At 39.0% G+C, this 22,701-nt stretch overlaps 1 protein-coding gene across 8 annotated transcripts in view; it reads right to left on the bottom strand.

Annotated features, from left to right (window-relative positions):
* The window catches only part of gpatch8 (G patch domain containing 8), a 30,047-nt gene extending 7,346 nt beyond the window's left edge, over positions 1-22,701 (bottom strand). The window contains exons 1-6 of one of the 8 annotated variants that reach the window (XM_085271744.1): positions 22,551-22,572; positions 18,578-18,655; positions 17,620-17,655; positions 11,960-11,978; positions 8,854-8,926; positions 1,956-1,997 (exon numbers count right to left, since the gene is read on the bottom strand). Coding sequence is in view for 4 of the 8 variants with exons in the window: in XM_085271739.1 (XP_085127865.1) it covers positions 8,854-8,926; positions 18,578-18,655; positions 22,551-22,595 (196 nt within the window). In the remaining 4 variants the exon portion in view is untranslated. The other 7 variants (XM_085271740.1, XM_085271746.1, XM_085271739.1 and 4 more) reach the window with 7 other exon arrangements.

The following is a 22,701-nucleotide window of genomic DNA, read 5'->3' as shown; positions in this document are numbered from 1 at the left end:
ATGTTTTCATTTGTGCCTCTCTGGCACCCCTCCTCCATCCTTTCATTCCTGCAGTCCTGTTAAACCAGAATGCCAAGTTTATCAAGGACGCTGCAGCTCGAGGGACTGTGTGTGTGTGTGTGTGTGTGTGTGTGTGTGTGTGTGTGTGTGTGTGTGTGTGGAGCTGCAGCTGCTGCTCACAAAACACCACTGCGACATCCTCCTTGAGAGTAACAAAGGCTCCCAATATTATCTAAAGGCTATTGCATCACTTCTTGCTGAACTGTCTGTCTGACCATTTACTGTCCTGAGGTCCAAACCTGTTCCCTTGTCAGAGGCCCCCCTTTCCTCATTATGACTGAAGCTGAAAGATTTTTCTTCCGTTTACTTAACCTATGTTATGTAAGCTGTGAAAAGAGCTAGATCAGAAGGAAATTAACTTGTAGAAAAATAAACAAACCAAAGACAACCAAAAAAACAAAAACAGAATGAAACATTAAAGATATAAAATATATGTAAATCAAAACTACATTGGAGATTGACACTGAATTGCTTGATCCACTCATAATCAGCCAAACAAAGCAGAGAGAAAGAGTCAAATTAAAAAAAAAAGAAGAAGAAAAAAAGGACACAAGCACTGAACTACAGCAGAGTGACGTCACAGGCCAGGTATCGCCATGGTGACAGTGCAAGGGATGGGGGATACTTACCTGGTAAAACATGGGCATGAGTAGGAGGAGAAGGAGGGGGGGACAGACAGACAGACAGGGGAATCTCAAAACAAAAGGCATAAAGAGAATTTGGACTAGTCTGCTGCTCCTGATGCCAGCCAGATGTAATAATTAATCACACTGATAGTGATTATCAATTCAGTTTGGTTTCAGTTTTTTTCCCCTCCCACAAATCCAATAATCCAATGTAGGTTTTTCCACAAATTAAATTTCTATGTATACCATTGGGCATATGGAAAAACTACTAATATTTAATTACAGTGGCGCTAAATAAGATGTAACCTTACTACCAGTTGGTGCCATATATAAAGAAGAGAAAATAGAATTCTCCTATTCGTAAATACAGATGATTTTCAATCAAGAGAACGAAACATAAGTAATGGAGTAAATAATATGTTCAAAACCTTTTGGTTTTGATTAAAATTTCAAAATTATCACAACCGCAGTGGCTTTCTTACACATTCTTACTTTCCTAGACAGGAAAGTAAGAAAAAATTTATTGCAAATCTCTGTTTCTTTTAGCCATCATAGCCCAATGACATAGTCATTTTAAAAACAAATGCATGGGCATAGTAGCACCCTGTATAACAGTCTGCCTGCACTCTCAGTCCCACGGCAGTGTCTGTCACCTAGGCAGGCTTTTTTTTTTCTTAAACAGAATACCTAACAGTGATTGGATGATTTTTCTGGCCATATTCAAACTAAGGAAGTGAAAGAAAACTGCTGATTTTGAGATCACAAGACTACTGATAGCCTGGACATGTAAGTTCATGCCCTTTATCAAGCAGCAGCAGAAGTGAAACCAAAAACAGGGTTTAGTCTGTTAGCCAGCCACTGCAGTGGTCTCTCTGACAAGTCACAAGTCAGGCCTAGAATTATAGATTAATGAACAATTACAGTCATCCCAAACTATCACCAATCTTTAAACACAGTGACAATACTTCCACATTACCCATTCCAGTGAAAAAGAAAGGGACCAGACAAAAACAATGTGCATCTAAATCACAGGGTGTGAATCACAAGGTTTTTTGGAGAAAAAAAAACTGAAAACAAACAAAATGACAATGTTCTAAGAGTAATACATATGCATGGTAATATACAAGCAGCAGAATGAAGACTAATACAGAGAGAATTAAAGCCTATGTAGCATTGGTGCTCTGATGAAAGGAAAAACAAACCAAAAAAAAATTGGAGAAATAAAAACAAACAGAAAACAATTCAATTGGGGGATAAAATAACATTTACCACTAAGTTTACCATCAGCACAACATGGGCAGGATCAAATCGCTGTAAAAAAGAAACACCAATTGGTTAAGCAGGAAGATTGAGGCACATAGAGAAGGGAGGGTGGGGTTGGGAGTGTGGTTATGGGATTTAGGGGGGTTCATTACCAGAGGGGCTACTGTGTGTCAACCGCCCCACCCCCCCTCATCCCTTCATTCAGGGCTAGGTGCTTACAGGGATTTCCTCTCACCACTCTCTCCCAACCACTTATCCCAGTCCCCAGGCCCCTAGCCTGATGTCATCTTGTTTCTCAAACAAAATATATCCCAAAAAACAAATTACCACCCCTTACATCTTTTCCACTATGGGAACTTGCGACCTGTAACTGAACACAAGCTAAAAAATGGGGCAGTGGGAGTTGCGGAAGCAAAATCTGAGCTCCCCTCAGGAGATTGTGCTAAATGAACCAACACTATAACATAGCGCAAACAACATGGTTTTAAACTTTATCATGACGAATGCTACCATTTCACTAATACATGCATGTATGCATTCTCATATGTCATTGAGTTCCTGTAGTGGAAAAGCAGGTTGGTTTTACATCTAGTAAAAACCCTGGAAATCCCTCATATTTTAGCTTGGGAAATAAAAAAAAGTGAAATCTCATCAAATAAGAACTGTTAAAGGAGCTATTCTGCGTAAAAAGACTAGAAACTGCCACGTCTGATAGTATTTTGGGTCTAGAGGGAGGCTTACCGCCTAAGAAAAGTAATGAATCAAAAATATACTTTTGCCTTTTTAAAGATGTGGTCAAATATCTAGATTGAGACAATAGGTGTCTCTAGGGATGACCACCATTTTCCCCCTCTGAGCTTTTTTCCTTGCAGATGCTTGTCAGCCCAGTTAGCAAATCTCCCTGAGATTCCTTCATTTCCTCGCTAGCCTACCGCCAGCAAGCTCATTTTGGGATGTGCTTAACCATGGAAAAAGTGAACACAAACTACACATAAAATGTACCTGAGGGAAGAGCCAGCAAGGCTTTGAGCAGTGCTTAGAGTAGTTTCTTTATTGCTATGGAACAGCAACGTTACTCAAGTACAACTAAAGATGTTAATTGTGCATCCAATCGTTTTGTCATATAGTCCTATATCATGTGAACGTAGTCGTTTAGTGTGCTACCTCCAACACTGCTTAAAGCCCCAGGTGAATGACAGTTGGAGGCAGGCAGAAGTGCACCTCTGGGACAAACATGCTATGCTGAAGGGGCAAAGAAACGGGGGGAGGATGGGAGCCTGTGACCATGGGGACAGAGACAATTGGGGTGTAAGAGGTGGAGAGGTTTTCCCTGCAAGTTGACTCTATGGCCCGGTCAGTAGCAGACACACACGCATCTCAGTTCCACATAATGACCACACACATACACATGAGTTTCACAGGTTTGGAGGTAGAAACAGGCAAACAAGCAGAGGGGAGAAAACTTGTCTACTCTGCAAGCCATTCACAGTCTGAGCCATGGTTACAGCCAATCAGATTACCCAACAGCAGCCACGGAAATTCTAAGAAGGGGGGGAAAAAATCTAACATACACGGAGATGATGATTCTAAGGATTTTGAATGAATCATGGCTTCCTAAATCTACCTTGATTTAAAATGGATCGTCCTTTGTTCAAATTGAAGCACATTACTCATAAGCAGATTGAAATAAAGGTTTAGTGATTATAAAGCAAAGAAGAGGAAGCTGACAGAGGCCATTAGCCTATGATAAACTGTAAAAGGGGTGTTACACTGAGGTCAACTGCAGAGTGGGAAAAGAAAACACACCCACACACACACATACCCACCCACCCACACGCACACACACACACACACACACACAGACATACAGAGGATCCAACAAACCTTACCTAAAAAAAGGGCAAAAGGGACAAAAGAAGAATAAGAACAGAGTCAATACAGTGAAAAACTTAAAAAAGGGGACACAATGCTTTAATGTCAAATTTCATCAACCGTCTCTTCAGGCAAAGAGGACAGGAAAGAAGAGGAAGATTATAGTGATTATCCAGCAGACTTCAATGAGATGCAATGGTTCACCTATGTGATATGCCTACTCCTAAGTATATTAGCAAAATTCAACAGGAGATAGCGTGCTCCAACACTGGGCCATTAATTCCAGCACAACAACTGGACACAATTTGCCGCAGTCTCATCTGCCCACAAAGCAGGATGCTTACATAATCTCATGACTGGTGCCAGCGGCAAAAACAAGAGCACAGTCAGCCTCTGCAACTTGTTCTCTCCTCCACACAAAGCACACATCCTTATCACATCAAATAGTCTGCTATTCACTGGTTCATGGCCAGATGGAAATAAACAATGATGGTTACTGAACGCTAAGCTCTGAAATTTCTGCTGTTGTTACCCTCCATAAACTTGTCAGCCTGCCCAGAAAGAAATGAAGCAGCCTCTTGGCCTACTCTGGTCCTTGGCCATGGTCAGCCTGAGAATACCTATGAGAGACAACACTAGGAGCCAAGGCCATATATGTACATGTGAGAGCTGCTAGGGTGGCAGCAACAATAAAACTCAACAACCAGAGCTCACGAGAGCTCAGTGTCTCTGGAGGACAAGTGATTCCTAGAAGCAACATTTTAACACTGATAGATCTAATGGAAAAGATAACGGAATGTATGGATAATAAGAGGTATGCGCTCGGAGTTTTCTTAGATCTAAAGAAGGCGTTTGATACTGTTAATCATGAAATTCTATTAAAAAAACTGGAAAAGTACGGGTTTAGGGGAGTGGTTTTGGAATGGTTAAAAAGCTATGTAGGGAATAGGCAACAATATGTACAAATAAATGAATATAAATCTAATTTGATGGATATAGCTTGTGGAGTACCTCAAGGTTCAGTACTGGGTCCAAAAATGTTTATTATGTACTTAAATGATATCTGCAGAGTATCGGAGATTTTAAAGTTTGTAATATTTGCAGATGACACAAATATACTGTGTGCAGGTGGGGAATTGCCACAGGTTTTGGAAATGATCACACAGGAATTAACGATATTAAAGAAGTGGTTTGATATAAATAAATTATCATTGAATCTAGATAAAACCAAATTTATGTTGTTCGGAAACCAAAAGAAAAACATCAAAGTAGAAATATGTGTTGACAATGTATATTTAGAAAGAGTAAATGAAATAAAATTTCTTGGGGTGATCATTGACCACAAGCTCTGTTGGAAGCCAAACATTACTTATGTTCGGGGGAAATTGGCACGGGGCATTGCCGTCCTGGGGAAAGCAAAGCATATGTTGGATCAGAAAGCACTGCACATTTTATACTGTGCTTTACTACTGCCATATATGAGCTACTGTGTAGAGGTCTGGGGAAACACATACAAAAGTAACACACAAACAATAACTATAATACAGAAAAGGGCCATTAGATTAATAAATAATGTGGGGTACAGGGACCATACAAATGCACTCTTTGTCAAAATGCAAGCTATTAAATTCCAAGACTTGGTGAAGCTTAAAACAGCGCAAATAATGTATAAAGTCAGAAATAAATTGCTTCCCAAAGAAATCTGTAAATTGTTCATAGAAAGAGAAGGTGGGTATAACTTAAGAGGGAAATGGAATTTAAAAATACAAAGTGCTAGAACAACTTTAAGAACTATGTCAATCTCAATTGCAGGAGTTAAATTATGGAACAGTCTAACAGAAGAAATAAAAGACAGTCAAAACATAAAACAGTTTAAAGTAAAATATAAAAACCTAATTTTAAATAAGTATAAGAATGAAGAAAACGGGGTTAACCCAGGATGGTAATGTTGCTGGTAATGGTGTTGCGGTTCTTTTTTGGTTGTTTTTTTGTTTTGTTTTGGTTTGTTGTTTTTCCATAACTTGTGTATCTGCAAATATACACATTCTGTATTTTTCATATGAAAGAAACTATACTGTGGTGGGGCTTGCTAATTTCTTGTTTTTGATTTATGTATGTTATGTTTTGTTTTACTTCATATGTTTATATGTTTCATATGTTGTTTGTTTAATTTAAGACAAAAAAAAAATTAAATGAATGAGAGGTAAAACTTGAGGGGGTAGGGACAAATAAGTAAATACTTCAGCCTACTCCTTTTCAAACAAATAATGGAATGATATTTTGTAATGATTGTGAAGGCACATGTTTGAAATGTTTGAAATAAAAATGAACTGAACTGAACTGAACATGGAAAGAACAGACCATGCATGCTGTAATTCTGCATGAGCAAAAAAGGTAAAGACTATAGTGATTACCTTACTTTAATACCTTTCTACACTCAAATAAAACCAACAAAAAATACATAACAGCTCTATGTTAACAGTAGAGAGAGGATTCATCATGTTCGTCTTCCTCTACTGGTCAGCCAAATGTCAACACTTACCATTATTCTGGTAAACTAAGGACACTGTTTAGTTAGGCAGTCTGTGTTCAAATTTTGTCAAGCACACAGTCCAAGACATTTTCAAGACCCCCTTTTCTCACTCTTTAACTTGGCAATACAGTGTACTGAAAAATCCTATTCCCAGAACCATGTAAACAAGGAAATCTGGATTAGATGAAAACAATTAAGCAGCACTATCCTGGACACATGTTTATAGATCTGTATATATAAGACAAGTAAATTTAAGCAACCCAGATACAAGCTCTGCCTAAGCCCCAACACATTTAAGACAACTATGTAATTTGGGCGTGTGCTTTTCACTGTTTTGCAGTATTAGTGGTGTTTCTCAATAAAATGCCAATATTGAAAACAGATGTTACTGCTAGGTTTACAGGAAGGGCAATGCACTTGAGAAAGCATTGCAACTGAGCAAGACTAAGTGAGCGAGGGAGATGGATAAGTCAGACATGACTAAAATGTTATGGATCCAGTGGACAGAAAGGGACATAGAGGAGGAGGCAGATAAGATTAATACCAGAAGCTATGTAGAAAAACAAGCTCCACTCTTAACAGACTGCAAGGACTCGCTTGCCCTGAAGGCATTGACATCACTCATATAGAATGCTATACATCACCCTTTTTGGGCAGAATTCAGGGAAGGGTGAGGCTACGAGTAGAAACAGAAAGGGGAGGAAAAGGAGAAAATGAAGATGCTGATGAGAACAGGAAAGCCAGTGAAGAGACAGGAAATGGCTTGGTGGAGACATGCCAAGGCTCTGCACCACTGCCACTGAGCCAATGAGCCTATGAGCACAGCAGGTCTGAGCTAATGAGGTGCCAACGTCGGCCAAGGTCTAACCCGCACGCTCAGCTATGTGCAGCCTTCTAAGTTCGTGCAATTCAATATAAACAAGGCCATTAGATTACTATGAATGGCCAAGAGAAAGTAAACCTCTCTTAATGCAGCTTTTTAGTCTAAAGCCTTTTACATCTTAGAGAATTTGTTCTAGTGCACAGGTCACTGAGCATTTCAGAGTCACTCTCAAAATACAAAGCAATCCTTAAACTAATAGAGTAATACAATGTAATATGTTCTTGGGCATGCAGTTAGAGTAATAGAAAAGCAGATTTTTAGATTAAATGCTGGACTCATCAATTGTATAAAGTCATAGGTATACAGGGTAAACACTGAATTTAATGATACAAGAAGTGTTCAACTAATGGGACTGTCCAACACAGTGTCTGATCAAATGTCTGCTAGCTACTAGTGGACCTATGGTCCCTATTTCTAACTTCTGTTTGCGGTCTCAGAGCTGTAGGTCGTGTGATGACCAGCACACACACAGCAACCACACAATGGACAGCATAAAAACTTCTTTTTGATTACAAAAATATGGCAATGCAGTGCATTCCTGTAGGGTTGTGGAGGTGCGCGGAGGTGTAGGCATGTTTATTAGGAACTTAGAACATAATGGCTGTAAAACCATCTTTCTTTCTTTTTTGCATTTCTCTGAATCATCACTCTGTTCAATACTAGCTTGCTGATTAACATATTTATAAACTGCCAGCTTATGAGGTTCACTTTACAGTAACAAAACTGGTTTTTACCATCTATGTGACCGAGAGATGAGCCTGGTCAAAGTGCTGGTTAAAATGCTACAAGTCAGTAACTAAGTGAATCAGAAATAATCAGTGCTACAAGTCTCACTCCAACGTTCAGGGACTTGTGGGGTAAAATAACTCCCCCAGAGGGTCTCTGGGCCTCTGTAGTTAAAATCAAGAGGTCCTTCAAAAGTCTTTAGTCCCTGGGAAAGGTTCTTGCAATGGAAAAAACCCAGCTAATGTGTTCTCATTTATTTGCACCCCTATCCAACTAAAATAAATAAATACTCATGTTTTAACATGTTTTTTAACAGAAATCCAATTTAGCTAAAAATGAGATAAGATAAACACTTTATTTATCCCATATTTAGAAAATTCTGATATGATCAGCACATGCTTTCAAGTTCAGGGCATGATCTGAAATAGATAAAACAAATATGTCCCCTGGAGGCAACAAAGAAACCACCATATCAGCAAACTGTATGTTCAAAAGCACTGAATCTGAATGTGAACAAAGGGCAGATTCAACTTTGCTGTCAACTAAAGCATTATGTGAAGATGACTAGCTCCATTCTAGTTCCCAAGCCCCAAAGTCCCTTCCCTAAGTCTTAATCAAGGTCAAGAATATTTTCTTCCCTCTTTCAGTTTAAAGTAACAGCAGTATGAGAGCAAAAAAACAACTACAATGTTTCCTTGAATAACAATCAATTTCACACTACCAGATACAAAGGAAGAAGGCAGAGAAAAGATAAAGAGAAAAGAAAATCTAGCACAAAAAAATAAAATAAAATAATACAAAAGGGGGAATGTGAGAGGAAAGAAAATGATACATAGTGTTCCAATACCATCATACATTGAACTTAAGTGTAAAGAAGAGTGTGCCCTTACCCTGCATGGTTTTGCCAAGGCCTTGGCCCAACTTCCAGCCATGTTTCTGAAGCAGCCGGTGCCCGATGTTATCCTAGCAGAGAGAGAAGAGAAGAAAAAAACCAAAAATATTCCAATAATAAGAGGAGCTTTACCCGTAGCACGGGTGAAAAATAAAATAAAAACAAAATTAAAATAAAAAAACACTAACAAAGAAAAAATAAATAAATAACACTCAGATCACGCTACCATCATCAGCACAACCACCACCACCAACACCATCGTCATTATCGTCATCACCTACAGCGTGTAATAATCAGTGTCTTCCAGCACAAAGAGTGGTAAGGGAGGCTGGGTGTGGGGGAATAAAAAGTGGGAGACTGAGAGGAAGGGTTGAATTCAACTATGAACAATACATGAGGCTATATGTAATCTGTAAACTACAAGATATCCTCCTGAAGTAGGAGTGCATTTTAAAAACCTTTATTAGGCAAAGAAACTGGGCGTGATTATTTCTATATTTTTCCATTGATAAAGGTAACACATGAAGTCACATCCACTAACTGAGAAGTTAAGAGGAGGAGGAGTAGGAAGGAGGAAGGAGAGGGCGATATATGTATCACACGCATACATATATGAACCACTACAGAGCAAGATCTCAGTACACAAAGAAAAGTAACACAGAACAGGTATGGAAATCTAGCATAAACAAAACAAAGACCAGAAACTCCAAGCTTGCTGTGATTCTGTAACCATGACGAGGAGAGCACCATGAAACATATGCAGCTGTCACAAAAAATTATAGCAACAGGAAGAGACAGAAGTGGAACTAGTGGGCCTTGGATTACCATTACAAGGCCCAGGGTGGATAGAATATGCATGTGTGAGGGGATATGCGGGTGTGCAGGTGAAGAGAGGAACACATTGTGTGCATGTAGCCCCACCAGATATACGAAAAATAGCTGTTGTGCTTGTTTTTGGACATCCTTAGCGGCTCTGGTCTGTTATCAATCGTCACATCCCACCAATTTCAACACTTATAATTTGATATTTTCATAGATACCATTAGTATTCAGAAATGAGAAAACATACCTTCAAACTACTTGAGGCCTCTGAACGTGCGTGCAAGGCTTTTCTTTTAATACTAATGATTTCTATGACAAATGCATCACAAGATCAAGCAACTGATAATGAACCAAAGAGGCAAGAGGAGTGCAAAAACATACACAACAGGAACTCTTAGCACACTGTGGGGCCAAATGTGCATGTCGGAGACCGTTATATCACTAGTATGGGTCAGCAAGAAAACAAAAACATTAAGTGAAATGCAAGACCGTCCCACCACTACACACTACAGTACATCCTCAAGCACAAATAAACAGGTAACGATGAGATTTCTTAATAAGCAGTGTTTTGCTGTTGTGATTATAACTATTCCAAGCTTGTCTAACATTCACCAGAGTGCTGCATTCTACCAAAAAACATACAAACCAAACAAAAAGGATATTTATAATCACAAAGAGATTGACATCAACTTTCACAAACAGAAAGTGAAGGGGTTTAAACAGAAAAAAAAACTGCATGCAGCTTTTTGTTAAAGAGTTTTAACAAAAAGGATCGTCGGTGTTAGTAGCGCACTGTGAATGGTACACATACAGAGGAGTGGGGCGGGCTGAGGGGTGTGGGCGGGTTAACAAAACTCCAACTGTGTTAGTCTCAGGTGGTTCAGGCACAGAGAGGAAAGTGATGGCTCAACGGGGCTCAATTAGTTCTCTTTGGTAAAAACAGGAGGTTGGGAGCAGAACAGAGCAGGCTGAGCCATGATGAGGGTGAGTTTCTAGGGTGGTGAAAGTGAACTGGGCTTGTATGAGTTAGTGCATGTGAAGGGGAGTGGTACTCACACACGCAGTGTGCATACTGCATCTCCGCCCACGAGACTTTAATTGAGATACATCTGGCTGTAGCCCTTTTTTAAGGTGGTTTTTCAAAGCAAACTGTTGCCTTCCTTTGCCCTATTTTACAAGTGACATACTTGTACAATATGACATACTCAGGAAACTTAAAAATACTTTGCATTTTGGTGACAAGAATAACATATCCAAATCATCTGGCTGATGTTTGCAGCAAATGCTCAAGAAAGACTCAAATTCTTCACGTCTTGTTTCTGTTACAGTTTGATGGGTTGGTTTTTTTTTTTTTACTCCTTTACTGTGCAAATGTCAGATCCTTTCCGCTGTAGAATGAGATAAGAGAGAAATATGCGCTGGGACTAACATGGCAGGAAGGCAACTGGAGACAGACTGCCTGAATCAACTCCTAAATCAGGACACTGAAGGCTAAATTAAAAAGTCTTGCAAATCACTGTTTATTACTTGTTGCTGCCTAGCAGTTGGGCAAGGACTTATATGAATTAGAGGCTTTATGGCCACTAAGGATCATTTCTTCATGCCTAATAGACAAAATGTGCTCTGAATTTATTGTTAGGGGAAAACACTGCAGAATTTGCTGCAGTGAAAGCCACTCCTGTTCTTGACACAGGACCTGCTTCTGTCCTTAACTGCAATATTGGAGTCTGACAAGACTCTACACAGAAAAGCATTTATTGATGAGGGGAATTAGCTGACCTATGAAGAAGGAATTGAGAAAATAAAATCCACCCTGAACTAACTGCTGAGAAAGGCACTCCCTCATCCCCTGCGCAATTGATGTTAGCTGATTTATTTTTCCAGCACAAAATGTGGTTGTTAGGAAAAAAAAAAGACTCAGACTCAAGTGCCATAAATGTATATGCTCCCTTTCACAAATCAATCTTTTGAGTTTAAATCAAGTAATTATACTAGGAACCCCCCCCCCCCCCAAAAAAAACAAAACAAAACAAAAAACAACTAAACAAACAAATAAAAAAAAACCAGCAAGGGCATGTTGGATGAGGCAACAGTTCCAACTGCTGACAGTAAGAAAACGATGCGTTCAAAATGTGTTCAGCAAAAGTTAGAGGGCGGAGATGAGGAGCAGACTGGGTGTTGAACAGACAAGTGCACCAAAAGAATAGACAGACAGACAGATGAAAGCAACGACGGCGAGTCCAACAGCAGTGCAAGTGGAGTGAAGGCATTTCCATACGAACCTGGCTTTAAAATACTGGGCTGTCAAAAAAACAGTCACACGTGACACAACGTAAGAAACCGGCCAAACGCTTTCAACTGCAATTCTGCTAGCTTCTCTAGTTCTTAAAAATACAAATCTCTCTCTGCTTTAAAACAAACATAATACTGTATACAAACAGAAAAGGTAGGCATTTCAATAAATCCACCAACTGACTGTTAATATAAGAGAAAGAAAAAAAATAGAAAATGTTATCCAAACAAAGACCTCTACAAGAGGAGGTGTTCAAGAGTGTGCAATGTGCTTTCAATGGCACAGTGCATGGCAACATATATGTAAAAAGGAAAGTGATATGCAGGGGACCCCATTTAGAGACCTCAGAGTATTTACTTTTAGTGAGAGCCTATGCAGCCATTTTAATGAGACAGTATGTGTGTGTGTCCCTGTCAGGGTGTGAGAAATTGCTTTAGCTCAGATTAATAAAGACATGCCAACACTGGACAGGCATACTCATAAACGTATGGACTGAAGCTAACAAAAACCACGTATTTTCAGTGGTGGTAGACAAGATTGCTTTCTGCAGCTCCTCGTTCATTTTAGCAATTGCCTTGAAAGTGAAGCTCTGTAGTTGTCAGTTACTCTACGTATGACTAAATGAAAACAACCATCTAAGAGCATGAAAAGGCAAAAAAATAAAATAATAAGCCTATTTGTATGTGTAGATGTGGCAGATTTTAAAGATTTCACTTACTAATTTAGGGAGAAGGGGGGGGGGGGGTCAATTTTATTTCATTTATTGAAAATAAAATAACTAAAAACACGTACTTACCTCATAATTCTGAAGCCACAATTCAAGGTGAGGGAATTTAGCAGTGTAGTTAAGAAATAAACACCTCCAAACAGATAAGTGTTCCTGTTCTTTTTGTGTGTGAGAGTGTGTTGATGTCCAATAGCTACTTAAATCATTTGTGATAGTCTCAATTATGACCCCTTTGGTAGCTGTGGTAAATTTAGAGCCTGTGGTGTTGTGAAAATGTGGGTCAGTTGTGTTTGACCTTTTGCTTGTGCTGTTGTTCTTCCTACCTTTTATGTGACAGACGTCAAACAAGGACAAACAGCTGTGTCAGATACTGTCTGGCTGTAATGCAAGACCCTACATACTTCAGTAACAGCTGATACACTGTCACCCAAATGTTCCTCTTAGAACCTTGGTAACTTTGAGACAATCATAATGTCTACAAGAAGCCTAGAAATACATAATAAAGAAATAAATCTCCCTGTGGCCTGAATACTCATGTTTCTTGGATTGCACATCTGTGTGGTTTCTGTGGCTCTGAGGCTGCCCACTGCATATCGCTCTGGTACTGGGTCAGGTCAGGGAAGGAAGGAGGATGGTAGGATTGAGGGACTAGGAGGGTCAAGAGACGTGGGGGAAATGAGTCTGGGAGAAAAGGTTGTAGTTGTGATTAAGACAGAGTGTTGAGCGGAAATAGTACTGAATGCTATCAAGTTAACACATGCAATGCAAAAAACAGTGTTAGAGAAAATAGCAAAGACCAAATGGGAAAGATAGGAAGAGAAAAAAAGATCCCAATAAAGTACCACAGACCTCTAGCTGCCTATAGATCACACACAATAAGTGGCTGGAGAGGGGCTCCGAGAAGCTGGGCCAAAGCATTCACCAACAGCTCCGAGATGTAACACTGGTGATCAAGTGCCACAAATTCTACTGCCTTAGAAGTTTTCACTAAGGAAGCTGTGATAGAAGTGTCAACATAAAAACTTCGCTTAAAATTTAATGCAGACTTTTAGATCTACTTCTATTTATGTGTTGTTTACATCCAAGTATGAAATTCTGTTTTTAAAACATGCTTTTGGGGATTTGGTCAGCGTAATATAGTTACGTTTTTTGCTTTAAAAACTGTACTACACCTTTTTTTTAAAAATTTAAAATTAAGAACAGCCTCATAATATCTTCTGAATCACCAAATATCATCTGATATTTCCTTGCATTGCAGTACTGTGCAAAAGTCGTGAGTCACCCCTCGGTTATTTATATTTTGCTAGCGAATGGGAAATAGGTGAAGCGACTTATTGAAACATCTGCAAAAAAAACCAAAAAAAAAACAGTTTGTACAATTCTAATGAGTATGAAAGTCAAAATTTGGAATGAACACCTTTATTCATCAGCACACCCTGAACCTTCTTAAGCTTTCTTATCATTTATTTAAGCAGTCCTCAGGAATAGTATTCCAGGCTAATTAGAGGTCAGTTAAAAACTCTTCTTTGGATGATGGCTGCTTTTTGAACAGAACAGAAGTTCTGTTCAAAAACAGAAGTTCAGCCAAGATGATCTCACAGTGCTTCAATAATGTTGAGGGCCATGGTCTGGGGAAACCAATCAATGATTGTTAATGTTCCAAAGTGTGCATTTCTATAAAAAGGCATGCCTTTACTGCACTGCACCGTTGTCAGGCTGAAAAATGAAGGTGTTGCCCGTATTTTTTGTGATCATAATTCCTTAAATTTAGAAAAGATCTTAAACAACACTGGTTGAAAGGCAGCCCCAAACCATGACAGAGCCTACAACAGGTCTTACAAATGGTTGTACCCCTCTCCTGAACTCTTCCACACATATTGATAACAATATCATGTTTCTTTTTCTCACGTTTAATGTTTTCTTTCAGATAAATTTATTTGCTTTTTTTTTGTTAAAGGCCTGCCATTTTGTCCTCCAGTTCTTGAAACTCAAATATTTTTTTAAAAAAACATTACATGGGGCTAGTGACAAAGTGCCTAAGGATATTATTTAAATGTGGTTCTTTGCTACATTTTCAGTTATGAGTAGAGTAGAAACAACACAGGTTCAAATCTTGAAAAGGTGCCTTTTTTATGCTCCAGTGACTCACAGGTAGGGATGGGTATTGATAAGATTTTAACGATTCCGATTCCATTTTCGATTCTGTTTAACGATTCGATTCTTTATCGATTCTCTTATCGATTCTTTTTTTTTTTTTTTAAAAAGGAGAACACTAAGGTCGATTAGCTCAGAGCTTTGTTTTATATCTTCTCTTTGAACAAGATAGAAATTTAGGAGTAACATGGCCTTACAAACCCAACAGTGAGATCTTGAGAGATCCAGCCTACGGCTCTTCAATGGGGTGTCACAGGGTCCCCAGGAAAAAAAATTGTAAATGTAAAATAATAAAATAAATATTCTTGTGAGACATATCACATATTGACGGGGTCGGGTTATGTTAAAAAGTATAAATTGTTATACTTTGTTCATTGGTTCAAAGGTACCCCACACTTCTTTTTTTGTTTGCTTGTTTGTTCTGGTGTATTTTTCATTTGAACTGTTACTCTGCCAGAGTACTTATATTTACAAGATGGCATTGAACGCCCCATTGGTGTATCAGGAAAACTATTTTGTACGTATGTTCCTTGAAGGGGATTGAAGTCGTTCTTTTTTCCACCGCAGCGAAGGGCTAGGAGTAGGAGAGGAGCTGCTGTATGTTTTTGTTATCGAATCGATCTGATTGTGAAATAAAGCATATGCAGTGAGAAAGCAACTCCAGGAGTCATCCCTGCCTTAAAGCTGCAACATTCTTCTGTAGCAATAACAAAGTATAACATAAATTGTTCTGTGGCAATTACACAAGAATATCCAGTAATGTCCCTGCCCACAATTAAACACATTCACTTACCAAAAATCGGGGGCATCTGCTGTAGCAAATGGGTGCAAGCCTTTGACCACAAACTTAGACACTGCTCGGTGACATTCGTCTATCCTGGCCTGAAAGGAGACGCTACCGGTAGACTGCAGCGAGAACTGCCAGCATCTGAGCCAGACTCTGTCTGTCTCTCTCATCATGGTCACCTACATGTACAGTAATGGCAGGTCTTGTAATAAGGCAGATTGCGCTAACATAATATGCACTGTTAGTTGATTATTTACCTGCCGCATTAACGGGAGAGGACGTGCAAACGTTAGCGCTGCTGCTGGGTTGGGAGTCACGAGTCCGGAGCGGAATTAAAAATGCGTGTCATTGCGTGTTTTGTGAGCAAATGCTTTTGCATATTCGTAGTGTTTCCTCCCTTAAATGAAATATCTACTTTGCAAGTTGCCCTGTTGTCATCGGTTCTCATAAAGTATAATCAAACTTTTGAGCGTTTGAGCCGCTTAGGCGCCATGTTTCCTGCCAGGTAAATGACGCTCCGCAACGTGGTGACGTCATTCGGGGCGACTGGAATCGATAAGGGAATCGTTTGCAAAAATGGCAAACGATTCCAAGGAATTGAAACAGTGGGAACCGGTTCTCAACAAGAACCGGTTTTCGATACCCATCCCTACTCACAGGTCAGTGTTAAGTGGCATTAAAAAAAAGAAGAAGAAAAGAAACAAAAAACAAAGAAACAATAGCCTCTGAAAATGGCCTCTCGTTTTAAGAGCTAGTCTTAAAATACATGAAAAAGTATTTAATGTCCAAAGAAAAACCTTTAAAGACCTTCAGAAAGACTGGAGAGCTATTGCACAAGGCCACTTAAAAAAATTACAAGAAGGTCTAGCTATTTGAAAGGAAAATATGAATAAATGGTGGGTGCCTAAATACTTTTGCACAGCACTGTCGGTAAAATCACCTTGCTTTTGAGCATGCACCATCCAAAACAATTATGTTCAATAACACTAACGGTACTGGCAATTAAGTGACAGTTGACAACACCTCTGCTGACGTGTGAGGAGCTGTGTGATGCTGCAGCATGGCCCTCAGGACCCCTCCACAAATAATAGCGCAGGAGCAAAAGAGCCACTTAAGCCGGGTGAGCAGGCCACCTCTCTCCCCCTCACTGTTTTCACCCTCTCTCACCCACACGGTACAATCATTTTTGTATCTGTGAGGAACTGCTTCATACATAAAATTCTACATAGATAGAATCTTTTAATGTTCTTGGTTAACAGAGTACTACCTACTACCCTTTCTTAAAAATTCAACAAGGCTTGGTCAAATCAAGGGCTCGGTAAAATCCTTTTATAGCATACAGCTATGTTTAATCCAAAACATGCAGGTTATTTTTCAAGCTAATATTGAGGTTAGAAATTATTTTACAGTACTTATAATTCACCTGAGTTCATAATTTTTCATCCATCATTATACTCATTTACTATTGTATACTCTGTGATTAAAGAATTTGTTTCTGTTTTTATAATAATTTAATTGTATTTCAGAGTTATTTAACTCTATGTGGTTACTGATTCTATCTGACATGCTTCATAAAGTGACCTAAAACTGAAAGTAAGCAGAGTTTGAGCCTGCTCACCACACTGCTTGAGAGACAGAACGGGGGTATGGAGAAAGTAAGAAAGACAGAAAGAAGACAGCTGCCTGCGCTATTATCGAAGTGCCTTTTCAGCGAAAAATGCAGTCCCAGTTGCACAAGCACCATGCCAGCACAGAATGACAGAGGGTACTGTACACCGAATCACTGTGTAGTAGGGAGGGAGCGAGAGAGAGAGAGAAACTGAGGTAGAGAGAGAATAGATGTAAAGTTTAACAGTAGTGAAACAGAGATAGCCAAAGAGAGAGAGAGAGAGAGCAAGAGAGAGCGAGAGAAAGATAGTCAGAGAAGCGTTACAAGGACCCTAAAGATAGGAGTAAGAAAGCAGAGCGTGCAAATACAAACCGGGTCATTGCTGCTTAGCTAATAGGGGCCAATTCGCTGCAGGAGAGAAATGTCGAACACCCCAAGTTGTGTACAATAAGATAACTGTCCTATAGACACAAACACTAACACACAAATTCTAAAGCTACATAGACACACACTCACTCAAACACAAATGTATCCACTCACACCATCTAATGTGCACTCGCTTGTTTGCTAAATGGGGTGGAATAAGCACTGCATAGTTTTCATAAACATAAATTTGACAAACTGCAAAACAATCAGATATACAACTGTAAACTAACTAATGTGGTCATTTTAAAAACATATCTGCACTGCAAAATGCATTCTATTGGTCTTCCTTTTTTTAAGACTTTATTTAGGACTACATAAATTAAATTAAAAAAAATACAAATTTAAAAAAGCCTTGAAATCTCAAAGTGACTCATAAAAAAATATAAGTGACCAGCTTTGTTTAGCATATAAACTCATGCTACACCTATGTGTAACGTGTATGCAGTTTTCATATTAAAATATGTATGAATTTTTCTGTAAGTACTCAAAAACCAGCCACTAATGACAGTGCTTCATCCACTCCATGGTTTCACAGCAATTTCTTCTCCTAGCGCTTAGATGACTAACAATGACTAATGGGAAACTGATACAAAAATCTAACGATTATCTTTAAGCTCTACATAAAACAGGAACATCTAGCCTATACATACTTATTTTGAACTGTCACACAAGAAATGGAGTAGGCATAGGACATGGGAAGTGGGGCGGGGGGACTTAAAGGATATTAATGCACATGAGACAAGTGATTCTACAAGTTAGGTGGCAATGTGTTCAAGAAAACACTGGATGCAGCTACACGGACAGTATGAATGGAGTAAAAGGTGTTGTTCTTATTGCTCCCTGGACCAATCATATCCACTCTCACAGCTGGTCCAATGGTGCAGGATGATGGATGCAGCCTTACCGATTCGATGGGCTTGTCCAGGGATGCCTGCTCCAGCTCCAACTGACCCTCTTCATACTGGTCAAAGTGATTCCCACCCTGATGGACACATTTAAAAGTGTAAAGTAGAAATATATCAGAAAGCAGAAAAGTAGAAAACTAGTAGAAAACTGGTCAATTAATAAAGAAATAATTGGCAACTACTTTGATAAAAGAAGCAGTTTAATATTTTTATTTGAAAATGACTTAACATCATTTGGTCTTCTGACTAATAATTTGACAAAACACGCTTTTTAAACACAGACGAAGATCTGTAATTTTTCACAATTTTCTCACATTTCAGAGATCAAATGATTCATCTGAATTGAGAAAATAGCTGTTACTTAGACACGCAAGTGAAAATAACCAATTAGTTGCTGCAGCACTGATAGCAGTTCACAGGAAGAAATTTGTAGGAAGAACTCAGGAATGAACATAAAATCTGCATTTCAAGACAACACATTGCTTGATTCTTATGTCTGCACTTTCAAAACAATGAGACAGCAATATGAAGGGAGGAGTGTCCTGTGCCTGGTACACCTTTACGCCGCCCTTTACACTGAGCAACAGACCAGCACACAAATAACTAAAAGATCTGATAACCTTGACTAAAAACTAAAGTGACAGCTGAGTTCCATTTCTTTATTTCACATTAAATTTCTTCCAGCAGTTACAGTGACTTAATGCTTCCTCAGGATATCTGACTGAATATGAAGCATAGCTTTAGAAATACAAACTGAATCTTGGGTCAGGCTGAGAGTGAGTAATGGGCTTACCACCCCAACTGAAGGAGTGAGCTTACAGAGCAGTTTCTACTCAGAGACAGATGGCTTCCTTTCTCTGGCAGCAGAGGAGAGACAAAGGTCATGTTTATGAGTTTGCTTTATTCTACCCTCAGAATTATGAAAGACTACAAAGATATTGGACGGTGTATTACTTACTAATTACTTGTAGCATCTACAAACAGGTTAGTGTGGACAGGTAAATCAAAAGCAACTATTAAAAAAAATAGAAAAGAAAAAGAAGCAAAGTTTTGTAAGCAGAAGAATATTTAGTTTCCCTCTATATTCCTAAGTCTTCTTACACTGGATGATAACTGTTAATACTCTACAGCATACATCACTTTGGTCATTTTGTGAAACTCTGAAAAGAAATGTCTGTTTAAAAACAAAAGAAACCAATGCTTATGTGGCTGGGCAATGGAACTGCAGCACTTTTTTTTCAGGAAGCCTGGTTTTGCAGAGATAAGCAACTATTTAATTCAGCCTACTATAATGAGGTGATGAGATGCCATACTTGCTGTCATTAATTCAGACGAAACAGGACCCTGCATCAGTATGAGCGAAGCCGGGGATTATGAGAAGAAGAGCTGCTTGGGAAGCGCAAAGGGCTTATTTGTGAACAAATCGATGGCTCCCTGCAGTTCCCCCCTCATCTCCTCTTCTACTGACTTTCTGTCCAAACCACTTAATGTGCTATCAACACTGCCTCTATCCACCACAATGACTTCTAATTTTCACTGCCGTTTGCTTCCTCATCACTCTGACTCTTAATACATGAACCCCACACCAGTGCTGCATAGAAATGACTCTGACCATGTTCTCCAATCTGCATTACGAGAGTAAACTGCCACTTGTGCTATTGCAGTTAAATAGATGTCCCATACCACATCGCATTAGGAAATGAGAGTTACTCTATGCAGGAGCTCATGAATTGTGTTATATTATTCTGCAAGTCAAGACTAGTCATGTTCTACAGGTCCAACAGCACTGCTAAGTCATTAAAGAGGACAGGGTTGTTGGGCTAGTTGTGCTATAGATATTAGGTAGACCATCTGTGGGTGTTTCCTGAATAGTGTTGCTTGGCAGCAAGCTTTTATCCATGGAGTCAGAGAGAAACTTTCTGAATACTGAGCATATGAATGCCTTCGCAGCAGTTCTCACATACAGAGCTCTACTGTGCTGTGCTGGAGCTGCCCTCAACAGACTCATTCAGACCACACAGCAATTCATCTCTCACTGACAAACCAGCAAAAAAAACAAGTTCCACAGTGGGTGCAGAGGGGGAAAAAACAAAACAGTTTCTTATATGCAAGCTTATAATTAGAACTTAATTGCATGTCTGGTAGTTTGTCACAACACTGCTCAAAGAAACAGCTGATTTCCAACTGTAATTATGTTTGATACTATTACCAAAATACACCCAACTTTAACCAAAAAGCTTAACACCAGCCCAAAAGATTACATGCTTTAATGTCATTTTTAAAATGTATCTTAATAACGGAACAGAAAAATCTAAGAAATACGAGCAGAAATCATAGATACAAGCATTCATCCATGGATTAGCATTCAATTAAAAGCTTTAAACTCATAAACTAACCCAGCCTGAACACTGCTATCAACACAGAAAGTCTCCTGCTTTTTTACAAAAAGTATAAAATAAAGGGGACATAGACATGACAAAAAGAACTGAACTATGTCCATGTATGTACAATGAGGCAATGCAAGTTTTTCAAATAGATAGGGTGATGCTTCCTAGAATCAGTGTTTTGAAATCTCCATGCTAAATGTGTTGGTGATGGGCTTGTTTTATTTATTAAAACTCCTTCCACATTAGTGTACTGTAATTAAGAACAGAAAAGCATTAACATGTGCATCAGAATGATATCTGAGATTCAAATCGCCACTGCCATGTATCCACTCTTTTGAAGTATCTTTGAACCAGATAACACATTTCAAACAGATGTTAAAACAGTTACTTTATTCTCACTTGCAGTAACAGCTTATAGACCGCCCAACAACAACAACGTCAAAAGTGGGAAGTCCACAAGAATTTAAAAAAAAAAAAAAAAAAAGGTTTAGATGTTTGAAAGAATTGAGTTACACAGTGGACGAATGACCCTCTAGCGAAGGGTTTATAATTAAACAATACCAACAGTCAAGATGCAAGTTTATTTTGTAGTCTAGTAAGCATAACAGTATTTGGTTTCTACTGGGTGCGGTCTTAGATCCAAGATGGGCTTGTGGGGGACAAACAGCTCAAACAGAGGTTGTGAAATTAATCTATTCAGCTACAGAACCAAGCCAAATATACAACCTGAATAACGTCATGTGACAAACATAAGATTTTTAACTGGCATCGGAGATGTACTTATTAAGATAACGCAAAATATTTACAAAGACTCCCAGTTACTGTGTCAATATTCAGCCAGACGTTTAAATGCGGGTGGAAACAAAACAAAAGTGTCATCGGTGTGAAACCAATGCTAAAAGACAGTTCATTTACACAGTTACATTAGCAGATAATCAGTATATGAATGACCAAGGACACTGTACTTAAAATGTGTCGCTAAACATGCTCCTAACTTACACTCTGTGTTTTCAAGTCGATACCGGGGGCAATTTCTGAATAATATCCGACAGCTATCTGTTGCTAGATTCATCTCGACCTGATGATGACCAACTGTGGTGGAATTTCAGCTGTCAAAATAATACAGTCATTTATGGCTATTAATGCTACAACAGCTCAATGTGCGTACAAGCTAGCTATGTTAGCTCACTATCCATCCTTAGCATATGTCGAAAAATAATCAGAATGCCCAAGGTCACTAATGAGCTAATTGGGACTCCAGTATCTATTTTGCTGTTGCGTGGTTAAATGTTTGTAGTTTCAGAAAGAAACGGTTGATAATGAAGACGATAATCCAAGACATGGGTCAAATATAGCACTCAGGCGAACACTGAGCCGTAAGGCAAGTTAATATCAAAAGAGCCGCAGTGCACTAGCGTTAGCATAGCTAGCTTGCAGTGCTAGCAACGGGGATCTAGAGCGAAATGCACGATGGTGTACACGATACGTCAAAACTGTCCTTAACCTTCAAATAGATATTAACTTACTGAAACACCTCGACACTTTAAAAAATATGGAGGTGGACCAAATATTTAACATGCATTACCTGGAAATCACGCTCTTCGTTGAACCTAGAAAATCTGTCGGCCATTTTCTGAACGCAGCAGCAGTTGTGTACTCGCTCAGTCTGTGTCCAACAGAAGCGCGCTGTGGTGGGGAGGACGTTCTGCGGTGAATTTACACTTCACTGCCAATAT

Source organism: Mchenga conophoros, linkage group LG4, assembly GCF_057382185.1.
Source record: "Mchenga conophoros isolate Kocher_MC1m ecotype Shallow Benthic linkage group LG4, M_conophoros_male_GT1.1, whole genome shotgun sequence".
NCBI classification, from domain to species: domain Eukaryota; kingdom Metazoa; phylum Chordata; class Actinopteri; order Cichliformes; family Cichlidae; genus Mchenga; species Mchenga conophoros.
This window is presented reverse-complemented; position numbering and strand designations above follow the sequence as displayed.